The sequence below is a fragment of the Ursus maritimus genome, unplaced genomic scaffold (assembly GCF_017311325.1).
Source record: "Ursus maritimus isolate PB19 unplaced genomic scaffold, ASM1731132v1 scaffold_16, whole genome shotgun sequence".
In the NCBI taxonomy this organism is placed as follows: Eukaryota; Metazoa; Chordata; class Mammalia; order Carnivora; family Ursidae; genus Ursus; species Ursus maritimus.
This window is the reverse complement of record NW_024424008.1, coordinates 44,589,692-44,604,966: the sequence shown is the minus strand read 5'-3', so window position 1 is coordinate 44,604,966 and position 15,275 is coordinate 44,589,692. Positions and strand designations below refer to the sequence as shown.

General features: G+C 37.4%; 1 protein-coding gene across 1 annotated transcript; it reads left to right on the top strand.

The window, feature by feature from the left end:
* The first annotated feature begins 9,702 nt into the window (after window positions 1-9,702).
* On the top strand, window positions 9,703-10,851 carry LOC103662477 (olfactory receptor 958-like). Its single transcript, XM_008690160.2, has one exon. It carries the CDS (start codon window positions 9,919-9,921, stop codon window positions 10,849-10,851), a length of 933 nt encoding a protein of 310 aa, XP_008688382.1. The 5' UTR covers window positions 9,703-9,918.
* Window positions 10,852-15,275: the final 4,424 nt, after the last annotated feature.

The window sequence follows — 15,275 nt, the reverse complement described above, 5'->3', positions numbered from 1 at the left end:
GGTATGGGGCAATTCCTCTCTGAAATTTTTGAGAAGTTGCTTCGCATCCACTACTCTGAGAATGGGATTGTTGCCAGATAGTGAGCTGGGCAAAGTTACTACCAGTTCCTTAGGAGTCCTGACAGTCATGCAGGGGTAGGGGGTCTGCTGAGCCACTGATTTAATCCTACACGGAAACTTTCCAGAGTAACCCAGCCTTATCTCTTGTTAATTTGCCGAACATTGTGCTTTTTCTGCGTCACACAGGCTGTACTTGTTGGAACTCTGTTTTGACCAATTACCATAAAGCTTCAAGTTTCTGGAAGCCATGGACTATCTTCCTTCCCTCCCCCTTCTTCCCTTCCTTCCTTCCAAAATGTATGCCTTACTCTATTCTACTACAGTCTGTCTCTGGCCATTCAACAAAGTTAGGTTTCATGGTCGACATGCAATAAAATTTAAAAGCAGGATTACACAATTTGGTAAATTTAAGTGTAAACTTAAATTATAACTTTGGCTTTAATCATATCTTCCCATTTGACAACAATTCCATTTGGAGCTTTATTCCTTTGGCCTTCAGAGAAGTCTGGCAATGGGCTTTGCTCAATATATCTCAAGTGAGAAGCTGGCCATTAATTTATTCTTATACGATAAGAGAGTGGATTTCTGTAAATTTTAGAAGAGAGTCTTTCTGCGCTAGAATTCTCTATATATTGTAGATATTTTCTGTTTCTTGAAAATACAATATATCTGTAATTAATTGAAATTGAGCCAGTAACAATACTTACTATTTATTTTTGAATCTTTCAACATTAAAATTTTAACATTTAATCAAATGAATTTCAGGCCAGTTACCTATCTGTTCAGTCATCCACTCAAACAAGTAGAACAATAGGTAACATTTAAACTCTTACTATGTGTATGATGGTGTTCTAAGCACTTTCCATGTATTGACCAAGTTAACTCACAAAATCCTAAGAGGTAAATACTGTGATTTTTTTTTTTTAATAGATGAAGAAACTACAGTCAGAGAAGTATTCACAAGAAGGAGTCTGAATCTAGAACTAAACTTTTACTGCCTTATAAGAAGCAGTGAAAAATCATAAATTCTGTATAATCACAGCTATCCCTTCTATCTTGCTTTTTTATATACCGTTTATGGTTCTAAAATTTTGCACATTAACATGCAATATTTTGCACATATTAACTAATGTAATCTGAGCAGCATCTCTATTAGGTGGATACAATTACTCTCCTCAATTATATGTGAGAAAATGAAGGCACAAGGACGTTAAGTAACTGCAGGATAGAAAAACAGTGAGACACCGGGCATAATGAGGAAAGCGCTTTGGGTGACACAGGTAGAAATAAACAATTATGGGAAAATAAGAACCTCAACTCTTTTCTACTCCACCGTAATATTCATTCAGTCACTCATGGCCTGATTAACTTAAAACCATGTATCTGACTAGTGTCAGATGGGATCAGAACAGAGAGTCCACTAAATTACCTATACAAAGAGTAAAAGGGAAGAAGTATTTGTGGGAGCAATATCTACCTGCCTATTATATAAATCAAGTATTTATATACAACTAGCTGATTTACTGTAAGAGTTGCTAATATCACTACTTTATCATTCAAGGACCACCTTATTTACCTTATTTGAATGTTTCTGGATCCATGGCACTATCTGTGGTATTGTATTCATTTGTATCATAGTACAACAAATTACTTGGATGCGAAGCAGCTTAAAACAAAATCATTTATGGTCTCACACCATTTTTGAGGCTCAAGAATCCTGGAGTAGCTTAGGTGTGTGGTCTTGGCTTGGGATCTCTCATGAGGTTGTAGGCACACTGCTGGGAAGGGCTGCAGTCATCTGAAGGCACAACTGGGGCTGAAGGACATGCTTCTAAGAGGGCTCATTACATGGCTGTTGGCAGAAGGCCTGTCTCTCACTCAGTACCTGGGCGTCTCCTATATATGTACTCACCTACATGTCTTCAGCAACTGGCCTCTACCAAAGTGAGTGATCCAAGAGACAGTCTAAACATGAAGCTGCAAAGCCCTTTATGACCCACTCTCCAAAGTCATGTACATCATTCCTGCTTTTATTTTCTTTCTTTTATTTTTATTTTTTATTTTTTTAAATATTTTTTATTATATTATGTTAGTCACCATACAGTACATCCCTGGTTTTTGATGTAAAGTTCGATGATTCATTAGTTGCGTATAACACCCAGTGCACCATGCAATACGTGCCCTCCCTACCACCCATCACCAGCCTATCCGATTTTTCTGTTAGAAGTGAGTCACTACATTTAGCCCACTTTCAGTGGGGGAGAAATTAGACTCTCCATCTTTTGAAGCAAATGTCAAAAAAACTACCCCATCACTGATATATGTCCATCTTATTTAAACATTTTTTTCTTATTATAATTCTTCATTTAGGATTATTTCATATGCTGAAGACATATCCTGCACTATGTATTTCTTTACATGGTTTTCTTGATTTAGAATGTCTATTATAATTCTTTCTGCCTTTATGAGAACCACATATATTTTGGGTACTTGTTCATCCTCAACCATTTCCACGGTACTTTCTCCAAACATCCCATTCCACAATGATCTCTTTCTTCTACCAGCAGGTAGTTCTTATTGCTTAAATTGTTCATTTGTCATTAAGAAATACAAGTTATAAGAGTTCTTATGTCATCATCATTTTGGATTGTTACATAATTCGTAAGTTATTATTTAACATTTCAATCAGTGACTAGCCCAGGATACAATTAAGTCAGAAGGACAGCCATCTGGGTAGTATCAAATATTTATTGGCAGTTTACTATTTATGTATTTATACAGTGCTATCCAAAGAGGATGGAGTGTGAGCAAGATAGATATGATCTCTGTCCTTACAGAGCACAAAACATATTGAGCAAGACAGACATGGAACAGACAATACATGATTGGAATAAAGCCTTTGAATAAAAATAGAAGAGACTGTGAAAACTCAGGTCTAGATGAAAGTACCAGGACCAAGGAAGAAACAAAAATAGAAAACTAAGCAAAAAAGGAAACATATAGCATTTGCCTGGAGACAGGGAACATCAACTATATTATTCTATATTATTCAACTTCTTTTTCTGCAATGCCGAACTTGGCTAACTTGAACACTATTACTCCTCCTAGCTGGCACTGTGAAATAAATTAAAGTGGTGCCCTTGCAATGAATGGAATGGCACTTTAAAAAATGAAATATAATGAGTATTGTTCAAAATAATTTTAAGATGCCTTATGCACTAAGATGAGCAGCTACTTGGGGTTCCTATTTTCCAGGAAAAAGAAGGCTCTCCATTGACAGGGACCTTCACTGTAATAAACATTATTTTAAAAAGGAAAAGAAATGATTGTAATGAATGGCCTACCTTCTCAAGTAGTCTGCAATCTTTCCGAGAAAAAAATGTATACCTGATATCCCTCCATCTCTCTACTGCACCTCACACAGTGCTCTTTGTGTGGTAGGTACTTTCTGCAATGTGTTCTAAACTTTAGAAATTCTCTCTGTATTCAAACCAGTGAAAGAGCTAGCAACTACTGTCTCTGAATCAGAGTTTAGAAAACTATTTCCCTTACCATTGGGAAAATTAAACTCACTTAAACCTATGAAAGGGCAAATAAGGCATAGGTGTCTCTGCAGCTACTGGGCTAGAGACTCCCTTCATTTTTTTGCCACCTCAGTCATAATCTTCTCTATCAGCCCAATATAGTCACACATTGTGAGATGTGTCAAGTCAATTCACTGTCACCCAAAAGGATTCACAAATTCATCTTATACCCTCATTGATTTTTTTTTTCTCCTGAGCTGCCCACAATTTGATCCATTTCTTATGAAATTGCCAACTTGGGGTGTAATCTACTTTTTTTAAAAATTTTTTTAAAGATTTTTATTTATTTATTTGACAGAGAGAGAGACAGCTGGTGAGAGAGGGAACACAAGCAGGGGAAGTGGGAGAGGAAGAAGCAGGCTCCCAGCAGAGGAGCCTGATGTGGGGCTCAATCCCAGAACGCCAGGATCACGCCCTGAGCCAAAGGCAGACGCTTAACGACTGAGCCACCCAGGCGCCCCTAGGGTGTAATCTACTTATTGATGTGTGGGGAAACCAACAAGCAACACTCTCAATTTCCCTCCCAAGTCCAGAAACAATTGGGATAAAGACAAAGATGTTAGACTACATCAAAATAGCCACTTGATTACTGATAATTAAGTTATATAATTATCAAATTAAGAAATATGGCTCAGGGCACCTGAGTGTCTCAGTTGGTTAAGCATCTGCTTTTGGCTCAGGTCAGGAATCTGGGGTCCTGGGATAAAGCCCCATATCGGGCTCCCCACTCAGTGGGGAGTCTGCTTGTCTCTCTCCCTCCACCTCTCCCCTCTCCCAGCTTGTGCTCTCTCTCTCTCTCTCTTTATTAAATAAATATATAAATAAATAAACCTGAAAAAAAAGAAATATGGCTCAGATCTGTGGCCAAATAGGTTTCTTAATTTTTTCCCAGTGAATGCATTTGGTTCCCCTCTTTTTCTGTCTCTGAAATTTTTCTCAAAGAATTTAGTTTATGTTTTCCTTTTCCTTACATGTTGACGTGGGCAGCGCATCCCGCCCTAGCTGTTAGTGGGATTATCAGTCTATGGCACGTGATAGCATGATAGCTCAACCGTTAGCAAGTGAGTGAGGCATGCAGGCCCCCTTCTCCATCTGCTGCTGTGGTGTGAGGAAATACGGAGAAGAGCAGAGAGGACCCCAAATTTCAACACAGTGATAGCTAACATTTCAAAATGAAGTATTTCAACTTCCGAAGAGCTGTTGTGGCTTCAAGCTGTTTTGAAAGAACTTACATCTGAAAGATATTAGATAGTCCTTATATGTGCCCTGTGCATATAAAGTTCTGCACAAGGCTGACCCAAAGGATCAGGAAAAGAGCTTCTTTGAAACAGTAAGCAGTAAGAATAAACATCTGAGTGGTGACATTGGATGTCTACCAAAATTATTCTACAATTTGGTTATATCTTATGAGGCTTATTACTAATACCAGAAAGAAGATATTTTTTAACAAAACCTCAAAAAACAATTTACTGTCTTTGATGATAGATGAAAAGGGAATGGATACACCAAAAGATTTGTATGGGATTGTTCATAAGGATATTATTCATAATATTCAAAGCTGGAAACATTAACATGGGAAACAACAGGTGTTGGCGAGGATGCCGAGAAAGGGGAAATTTGGTGGGAATGCGAACTGTTGCAGCCACTCTGGAAAACAGTATGGAGATGCCTCAAAAAGCTAAAAATAGAACTATCCTATGATCCAGCAATTGCACTACTGGGTATTTACCCAAAATATACAAAAATACTAATTCAAAGGGATCCAGATATTCCAATGTTCATAGCAGCAGTATCAACAATAGCTAAATTATGGAAAAAGCCCAAATGTCTGTCAACTGATAAATTGATAAAGAAGATGTGGTATATAAGTAAGACGTGGATGGAGCTAGGGAGTATTATATTAAGCAAAATAAGTCAGTCAGAGAAAGATAAATACCATATGATTTCACTCACATACGGAGTTTAAGAAACAAAATGATCCTAGGGGAAGAAAAGAGAGAAGCAAACCAAGAAACAGACTCTTAACTATAGAGAATACATTGACGGTTACCAGAAAGGAGGTGGGTGGGAGATAGGGGATTCAGGAGGGCACCTGTTGTGATGAACATTGGGTGTTATATGGAAGTATTGAATCACCATATTGTACACCTGCAACTGATATTACACTGTATGTTAACTAACTGGAATTTAAATTAAAAAAAAACCTAGAAACACCCTAAATGCCCATCATCTAGTGAAAGGATAAACAAAAGGTGGTATCTTCATACTCTGGAATATTATTTGGCAATAAAAAGGACAAACAAATTTTACATGTTACATCATGGATGAAGGTTAACAACATTAGGCTAATGAGAGCAGCCAACTTCAAAAGGCTACCTCTTATTTCATCTCAATTATATGAAAGGTCTACAAAAGACAAATTTATAGAGACTAAAAGCAAATTAGTGGCTGGTTTCCTGGGGAGGAGAATAGAAGTGGGAATTGATTGCACGTTGGTCCCAGGGAAATTTTGGGGGTGATGGAAGTATTCCTAATTTTGACAATTTTTGCACAGCTCTATAAATTTACTAAAAATATTTAAACTGAATACTTACAACTCTTGAACTTCATAATATGTAAATCATACCTTGATAAAGCCATTGAAAATAAGAAAGAAGTAGATGTCGAACAAATGGACAGTGTATCTCTTGTGTCTGGGGAGAGGAAATAGCAGCTGACAGGGACATTTTGACCTGCTTGACAGGTCTGATATGGTAAAGAAAAGAGTGTCAAATTACTGTAGCAGAACACTTTTTTTTAATTTTAATGTTTTTTTATTATATTATGTTAGTCACCATACAGTACATCCCTGGTTTCTGATGTAAAGTTCGATGATTCATTAGTTGCGTATAACACAGTGCACCATGCAATACGTGCCCTCCTTACTACCCATCACCAGCCTATCCCATTCTCCTACCCTCCTCCCCTCTGAGGCCCTCAGTTTACTTTTATAACAGAACACTGTTATAATTATCCTGTTCCCTCTGATTTAACTCTACACTTAATAAAACCCTCCTGAGAGAGTATTTTGCTTTGAATATAAATTTTTACACATTGGAAACAAATAAGCTCACTCACACATGCTTTCCAGGAAATATGGGGTTTTATTTCTCCTTGTAAATTTATACATTGATAATCATACATAATGTATAAATCATATATTCATAAACTCATTTATAAACCATATGTATGGTAGTCTTTTGAAAGTGAATGGCCTTTGACTGGCTGGGTGACAAATGAATTTCTGCAACAGATAATTGTTGAACGAATTAATGATGCAGGAAATGTAGGAAAAACACTTAATATAAGAATGATAAAATCTTGGGCTCCTTTGTTACCTGTTACTTTAATGACTCTTAAGATTTTGTCAAGAACAGCAGTTCTAGGAAATCAAAATGAGATGGTACACATAGAAGCTCATTATAGCTTGTATCTTTTCTTAATATGTGTATATTTTGGGGCACCTGGGTGGCTCAGTCAGTTAAGTATCTGACTCTTGATATCAGCTCAGGTCTTGATCTCAGGTTCATGAGTTCAAGCCCAGCTTTGGGCTCCATGCTGGGCATGGAGCTACTGAAAAAAAAGAAGGAAATGAAATCTTTCCATTTGCAATGACATGGATGGAACTAGAGGGTATTATGCTAAATGAAGTAAGTCAATCAGAGAAAGACAATTATCATATGATTTCATTGATATGTGGAATTTAAGAAACAAAACAGAAGATCATAGGGGAAGAGAGGAAAAAATGAAACAAGACGAAACCAGAGAGGAAGAAAAACTATAAGAGACTCAATCATAGGAAACAAACTGAGGGCTGCTGGAGGGGAAGGGATGGAGGGATGGGGTAGCTGGGTGATGGACATTGGGGAGGGTAAGTGCTGTAATGAGCCATGGGTATTATATGAGACTGATGAATCACAGACCTATACTCCTGAAACAAACAATACATTATGTGTTAATTAACTGAATTAAATAAAATTAAAAAAAAGAAGGAACCTAATGTGTGTTCATTTTAATGAGTTATAGTGATAGTAATTATGAGATGTATAAACCCTTGAAGAATTAATTCTTGGAGTTACTTAAATATTATATATTTATTATATATAATAAAAAGATATAAATTCAATAGAAACAGATTTTAAAAAGAAAAAAATTAATGCAGGGGCACCTGGATGGCTCAGTCAGTTAAGTGTTTGCCTTCGGCTCAGGTCATGATCCCAGGGTCCTGGGATCAAGCCCTGTGTAGGGTTTCCTGCTCAGTGGGACACCTGCTTCTCCCTCTCCCTGTTCCCTGGCTTGTGCTCCCTCTCTCTCAAACAAATAAAATCTTTAAAAAAAATAAAAAAGGGAAAAAAAATCTAATGGAAATTAAGGTTCTAAAGTGCTCTACATTAAGCAAGTCTGGTAAGCATATAAATCCTGATTTAAAAAAAAATATATATATATATAATTTGAACCAAGCTACAGTAATTAAAATACGTTAAGATTAACATTGGTAGCAGTCTTAAAGGACAATAAAGAGAAGAGTTGTTAGAAAATGTTAAGCTATAAATTCAGGAAGTTGAGGAAGTAATGAGGCATTATAAAGCTAAATATAGAAACAACAGTTGTAGGTGTGTTTGTTTTAACACCAAACGTGATTGGTGCCTCTTTTCTTTGAGTGGCTCCTTTGCTAACCCACAGACCCTTTTTCAAACCCACATTTTCCAAGTCCAGGGTCCCTGAGCAGCTCAATCTCTGACCCCAGTGGAAGGCTCTGCCAGAGGAAAAACATACCCAAGAGTTACTGTTAATCAGAGATTTAAAAACAGAATATGACTAAATACCACTACCTGATTGCATTTTCATCTAAGAAATTAATGAGGTAGAAGCAATGGGGAGAAAGAAGGAGGGAGGGAAGAAAGGAGTCCCCACTCTAATCGCTCCCTCTGCTCTGCAGACGGTCTAGTCAGCGCCCATCGGGGAAGAGGGTCCCAAAGGAACACCTAAGGGGTAGGGTACGAAAGCTGTTCCTTCAGTCATGAAGAGAGACACTCTCATGAACAGAGACACCGAAGGGGTAGGGTATGAAAGCTGTTCCTTCAGTCATGAACAGAGACACTATTGGGTCTAGATTTTCGGACTTGAGTGGATGAGTCTGAGGAAGAGGAGCATTTGGCTTTTCTGGCCTCAGAGCCCAGCCCTCGAGTTCCACAGCATCTAAAAGCAACGGAAACAGGGTGGATGTGGAGCCTGGCTTTCAGCCCAAGTTGTGTCTTTCCCTTCCGTCTGGTCTGTAAGTGCTTTCTCTCTAGAGTGCTTTCTTTTCCTCATCTGCTGGGTTGTACACACAGGAGGAAGATGGGAATGTGGGAACCGGCTCTATTTGAGATTGGGCTAATACTGCCTTAGCTGACCCCACGGTACTTTCTTAAGGTAGTCTCTGATGAATGAAGCTCAACCTTAAAACCTAAATGGTAATTGCATATGTTCTGTCATATTGCGGATGTAATTGCTATTCCGAGATTAAATTTCATATGGAAAGAAGATGGTGGTCGTGAATATTGGTAATCGTCTCTTGCTTTTCCCTACATTAAACATTAGCTCTTCCAGCCTGTTTTACTGTGTTCCCACTACACAATTCTGTTTTCAGCTGTCTGGCTGATAATGGAGAAAGCAGTTTGCAAATCATTGCCAGCCCATAGGTCACCCCGGAACTTCTGCAAGTCAACCGAACAGATAGTGTGTGGAGTAAAGACTCACTAAAACCAGAATATTAGTATCTGGAATGATTTTTTTAAGGGTGGGGAGGATGAGGCTAGGGACTTCCTATACATTAAGGCATTAATCCGCACAAGAATTGTAAGATATTATTATGCTATGTATACAGATACAGAGGAGAGTTAGTGATTTTGTTTTCGGTTATCCAAAGTCACAGAGCAAGGAGTAAATTAGACATTTAAACTCAGATACAGCCACTGTAAGCTATATTCTTGGCCCTCTATTCTGTTCTGCCTCTAGTGTTATTTTTTTTTTTTAATTTTCTTCTGAAGAAACAAGAAAAACAAGCAAATGACTTAACTCAAAGTCACACATTGATCAGTGACGGACTTGGACTGATTCCCATTTACAAGTTCTTTGTAGTAACAGAAGTATTACCAGTTCCCAGCGGGTTCTCTGACGATATTAGTTTTTGGGGACAAGTTCATCTCAGCGAGGCCATTCTTTGCCCTTTCAGGACTAAATAGACAAGGAGATGTGGAATCACACTCCTGTAACCGAGTTCCTCCTGATGGGAATCCCTTACACGAAAGGGCTGGAAAACGTGTTCTTTGTCTTATTTCTGGCCTTCTACCTGCTCACTCTTCTGGGGAACCTGCTCATTCTTCTGGCCATCCTCACTTCCTCCACCCTGCACACACCCATGTATTTCTTCCTGGGAAACCTGTCCGTGTTTGACATCTTTTTCCCTTCCGTGGGTTCCCCCCAGATGATGCTCTCCCTCATGGGGCAAAGCCGGACCATCTCTTACCAGAGCTGTGCCTGCCAGCTCTTCTTTTACCACTTCCTGGGCTGCACTGAGTGTTTCCTGTACACTGTGATGGCCTATGACCGCTTTGCCGCCATCTGCCACCCCTTGCGGTACACGGTCATCATGAACCGCAGGGTGTGCACCGTCATGACGCTAGGCACCTGGATGGGGAGCTGTCTGCATGCATCTGTCCTCACGTTCCTCATCTTTAAGTTGCCCTACTGTGGCCCCAATGAGGTGGACAATTTCTTCTGTGATATCCCAGTGGTGCTGCCCCTGGCCTGTGCAGACACCTCTGTAGCTCAGACAGTGAGTTTCACCAATGTAGGTGTTGTGGCACTCCTGTGTTTTCTTCTCATCCTTGCTTCTTACACTCGCATTGTTATCTCTATATTGAAAATCAGCTCCCCGGAAGGTCGGCGCAGAGCCTTCTCCACGTGCAGTGCACACCTGACTTCCATCCTGCTCTTCTATGGACCCGTGGTCCTCATTTATCTCCGGCCTGCCTCCAGCCCCTGGCTGGATTCCGTGGTTCAGGTGTTGAATAATATTGTTACCCCTTCCCTGAATCCTTTGATATACACCTTGAGAAACAAGGATGTGAAGTTGGCTCTGAGAAAAGCACTACTCCGAGGGGTGTATACTTGTGGGTCATAAGCTTTCAGGTCATCTTCTGTCCCTACAACTTGGCCTTGCATTTATAGTCCTGTAGAGTTGGCGTGATTGCCAAGTGGGGGGTTTGGGACAAGGAGGTGAGGGGACAAAGAACTGATTCTTGGCTGTACCAGTCTGGAGTAGAGTTTCTATCTCACTGGATTGGATGGGGATGGTGGGGAGCAGATCTACAGAAATTCTCTGCTATTACCAACTTACAGTACACTTTCTTTTAATGATTTTTTATTATATTATGTTAGTCACCATACAGTACATCCCCGGTTTCCGATGTAAGGCTCGATGATTCATTAGTTGTGTATAACACCCAGTGCACCATGCAATACGTGCCCTCCTTACTACCCATCACCGGTCTATCCCATTCCCCCACCCCCCTCCCCTCTGAGGTCCTCAGTTTACAGTACACTTTCTTGAATATTTCTTCTTCTTCTCCCTTTTCTTCTTCTTCTTCTTCTTCTTCTTCTTCTTCTTCTTCTTCTTCTCCTTCTCCTTCTCCTTCTCCTTCTCCTTCTCCTTCTTCTTCTTCACATATACCCTTAGGACCATTTACAGAGCCTTTAAATGGTTCCTTATTATAATTTTTATCAGTTTTGCTGGGAGGAGATCCACTGTTCTGCTAGAAACACCTCCCCACAATAAAATGTTAATAGGCATATTTTTAAAGGCTGCATGGTATTCTATTTTATTAATACAATCATAATAATTCATGTATCACCAACCTTATAATATGATTTATTTTTCCCCATTAGCCAATACCCTATGTGAATATTTTTGTGCTTAAAGTTTTCCCCACATTTCATATCTGTTTTTAGTTTAGTATTACTGGGTCAAAGAATATAAGCTGTTTTGTTTGTTTTATGCACCCTGTCAAAATACTTTAGAGAGGTGTCTATAAACATGCCCCCCAAAATATTTTCCCTTCAGAATACTGTCACAAAATTTGTTAAGCTAATAATTCATTGTTGGAATGTTCATAGTTATTTCAAATGAGGCAGTATAATTTTATATATTTATTCGATAAACTTTTTAATATAGGTTTGGGGATTTTCTTATTATTTTGTGTTCTTCAGAAATTGAGAATATTAATTTTTCATGTGTTATATTTTCACCCACTTTGTTATTTATCTTTTGTTTTCCTTTGCAGTATTTTACGTTCAGAAGTCTTCATTTTATATGTAATCAAAATTTTCAATCTTTTTTCTCTGTTTTTTAATTTATTTCCTTATTTTGGGTAAACTTAGAAATTTTAATAACTCCTTTTAAATAACTGTTTAATAATGAGTTCTAGGTGTTCTTTTTAGACAATAAATTCATTAATGTACTTGGAATTTACTTGATTAAATTTTGTAAATTTAATTTGTTTCTCTTCTTGATAGCTAACTTGTCTTATTATTTAATATATGAATGCATTTCCAATATTGATCTATTTCTGAACTCTTAGAATAAATTAAATAGTCATTGATATTGGACTTTTTTAGTATTTGCTTGGATTTCATTTGTTTGAACTTTATTCAGAGATTCACATCTATTTTAATTACGGATTTGGTGGCATGTTTTTAAAATTAATTTTTAGTCTCATCTGTTACCTTTATAAAATAAATCCGATAAACATACTGATTAAATTTTGTATGCTGTAGAAAAGAGAACACAGGAGGGTTATCTCTTAAAATAGTCTATAACGTCATCTGGCTGTAATGTGATTTATATAAGTAATTCTTGGAAAATGGTTTTCTTTTTCTTTGTAACCATTAATTTACTCAGATTTTCTATTTTTCTCTCGAGGTGTTTTTGTGATGAATAGTTTCCTCATGAAAATTTCATTTTATCAACTCAGTGACTTTCACACTTTAGCTCCTTTAAATCACCTTGAGTCTGTGGGATTAGAGATTATAATTTAAAAATCAGTTCCTATGTGTCATCCTCCAGAGATTCTGATTCATAAAGTCTGAAGAGAGGACCAGAAATCCTTATTTGTAACAAGCACACTCAGGGGATTAATTTGGGCTTTCAAGTTAATCAGAATAACTATATTAACTTTTTATCCTTGTGTCTGTTATTATATTCCCATTCTCACTGTAATTTTTGTTTGCACTTTCTTGCTGTCTACATAATTAGATTTGCCAAAAATTTGTCTTTTATTCGGTTAGTTGCTGAACGAAAAGCTTTTAAAGTCATTTAATAGTTATCTTGACATTTGGTTTTGAGGTGAAAGATGTGGGGTTGTATCTTTGTTACTCATTCATTTCAATATCATTAATATCTGTCTTCTTTTTTTTTAACTTGGGTCTTTTCACTTGCTTTGTATAAAATTGTAAGTATATGTATGATGTTTTTACCCTCATGGTTAATTATAAAGAGCTGTAGGATTTTTATAAACTTTGCTTTATACATTATTATTTTATATCTTAGTTGTTAGAAAATATGAATGATATGTTTTATATTTTGGAATTGATTAAAGATATTTTTATATCCTCACATGTGATCAGGTTGTGTCACTATGTATACCAGCATCAAAAACAGGCTTGTTAATGTACCAAATTTTTAACATCAATTTAAGCATCAGATTTTTTTGAAGTTTACTTGTTTTTTGCTTTTAATATTTCCTGATACTATAATATTTAATGGCTTTAGCATACAAATTTATGATAACATGCAACCTGGGACATAGAATTTATTAATACTCATACTGAATTGAGGAGGACAAAAGCCATTAAATTTTACCATTGGATTTCTAACTGGAAATTTTTCTTACTTTCTTTTTATCTTAACTAAGTTCCTCTTGATCTAAACTTGATATCTCTTTGACTCCTGTTTTCCTTTTACTAGGGATCCTGTCTTTCTCACTTCTATCACCTACAGTGCATTAGTTACAGATTTTTCTCCTTATTTGCCCTATGTGTCCAAAGAACTGTCTCCTTTCTCCCTCTAATTGCAGCTCTCCAGCTATGTTCTGCATTAGAAATTGCTATCTGCACAGGACTGTAGAAAAGAACATTGTTGGAGAAGAGAGTGTATGGGAAGGTGGCTTAGTCTGAGTCAGAAGGTGATGGAACTGGGAACAGACAAAAGACTTACTCTTCTTCCTCATTCTTTCTTCATCCTTAACCTGTACTTATTATTATTATTTTTTTTAGAGGTCAATTCATGGTTAGGTCATGGTTTCCAATCTCTCTCTTTTTCACTCTTTTCTTTGTTTCAAACGATACCTATCTGTGTTCCTATTATTGGAACATTTCCCCAGATTCTAAGATCTTTTTCAAAAATGATTTTATATCATTGGTTTCTGGTGTGATTACAAGTTTTGAACATCCTTATGGGCATTTTAATTAGGAGATATTGTGTTAGATGTGGCTAGTATGCCACGACATCAATTCATAACCTCCCCAAATGGAAATGTGTTATTATAAAATGTACTTCCTCTTCTTGGTCTTACTCCATATTGGTTTTGGATTTACACTTGTTACTTATACTTCCTGTCTTAACAATTTTGGACTTATTCCATATTGGTTTTGGTGGGGAACTTATCAATTGTCTATGCCAGAATATATAGAAAACTTGCTATTAATATTTAGAGGGTAGCCTTGCTGAGCACGTTACTAGATCACACACACACACACACACACACACACACACACTATTCCCTTAAAGAAAATGAAAAACACTTCATTAATCTCTTTAATAAAATGATAGTTTTGCACTGTGTTTAAGGTTGCATTTCTACGTATCAGTGAATTAAGCACAATAAATGAAATTAAACTCACTGTAAATGGTTGATCCATTTTGATGGAAATGGCATTGGAGGAGCCACGAGATGTAAGTGAAGTTAGCTACCCTCTCTCAGTTTGTAAATTTCTGTTGTGAGATAAATAGGAATCTCAACCACTTCTCACTCTTTAGCAATTGTATAAAAATTTCTTATTTCCTTCCTTTTTAAAATAATCATAAACAAAAACAGATACTGAATATAAAAGCAAATGCGTTTTCTTAAGCCAATAGTATTTGAAAACTCAATATTTGTGCATGAAATTCTACCTTTGGGAATCATCTGGACTTTCAAGCTGCAGAATTTTTTTTTTAAGATTTATTTATTTATTTAAGAGAAAGAGAGTGTGAGAGTGAGAGAGAGGGAGCACGAGCAGGGGGGATGGGCAGAGGGCAAGGGAGAGGGAGAAGCAGACTCCCCGCTGAATAGGGAGCCCAGTTGCAGGCCAGGCCTATCTCAGGGCCTGAGCTGAAGGCAGCTGCTTAAGGGAGTGAGCCACACAGGCACCCTGAGATTTTAGTTTCTATTAACCTCAGTCCTTCACACATCAGGCAATTTGCCCTAGTTGTACCAAGCCTCCAATACCATCTGTTTGCATGTGCATAAAGCCTTGGGTCCCTTTAATTCTACCATGACTCTCATCCTA

Excerpts from the sequence above, each read along its gene's own strand:
- LOC103662477 (XM_008690160.2), top strand. The coding sequence starts at position 9,919 with ATGTGGAATCACACTCCTGTAACCGAGTTCCTCCTGATGGGAATCCCT.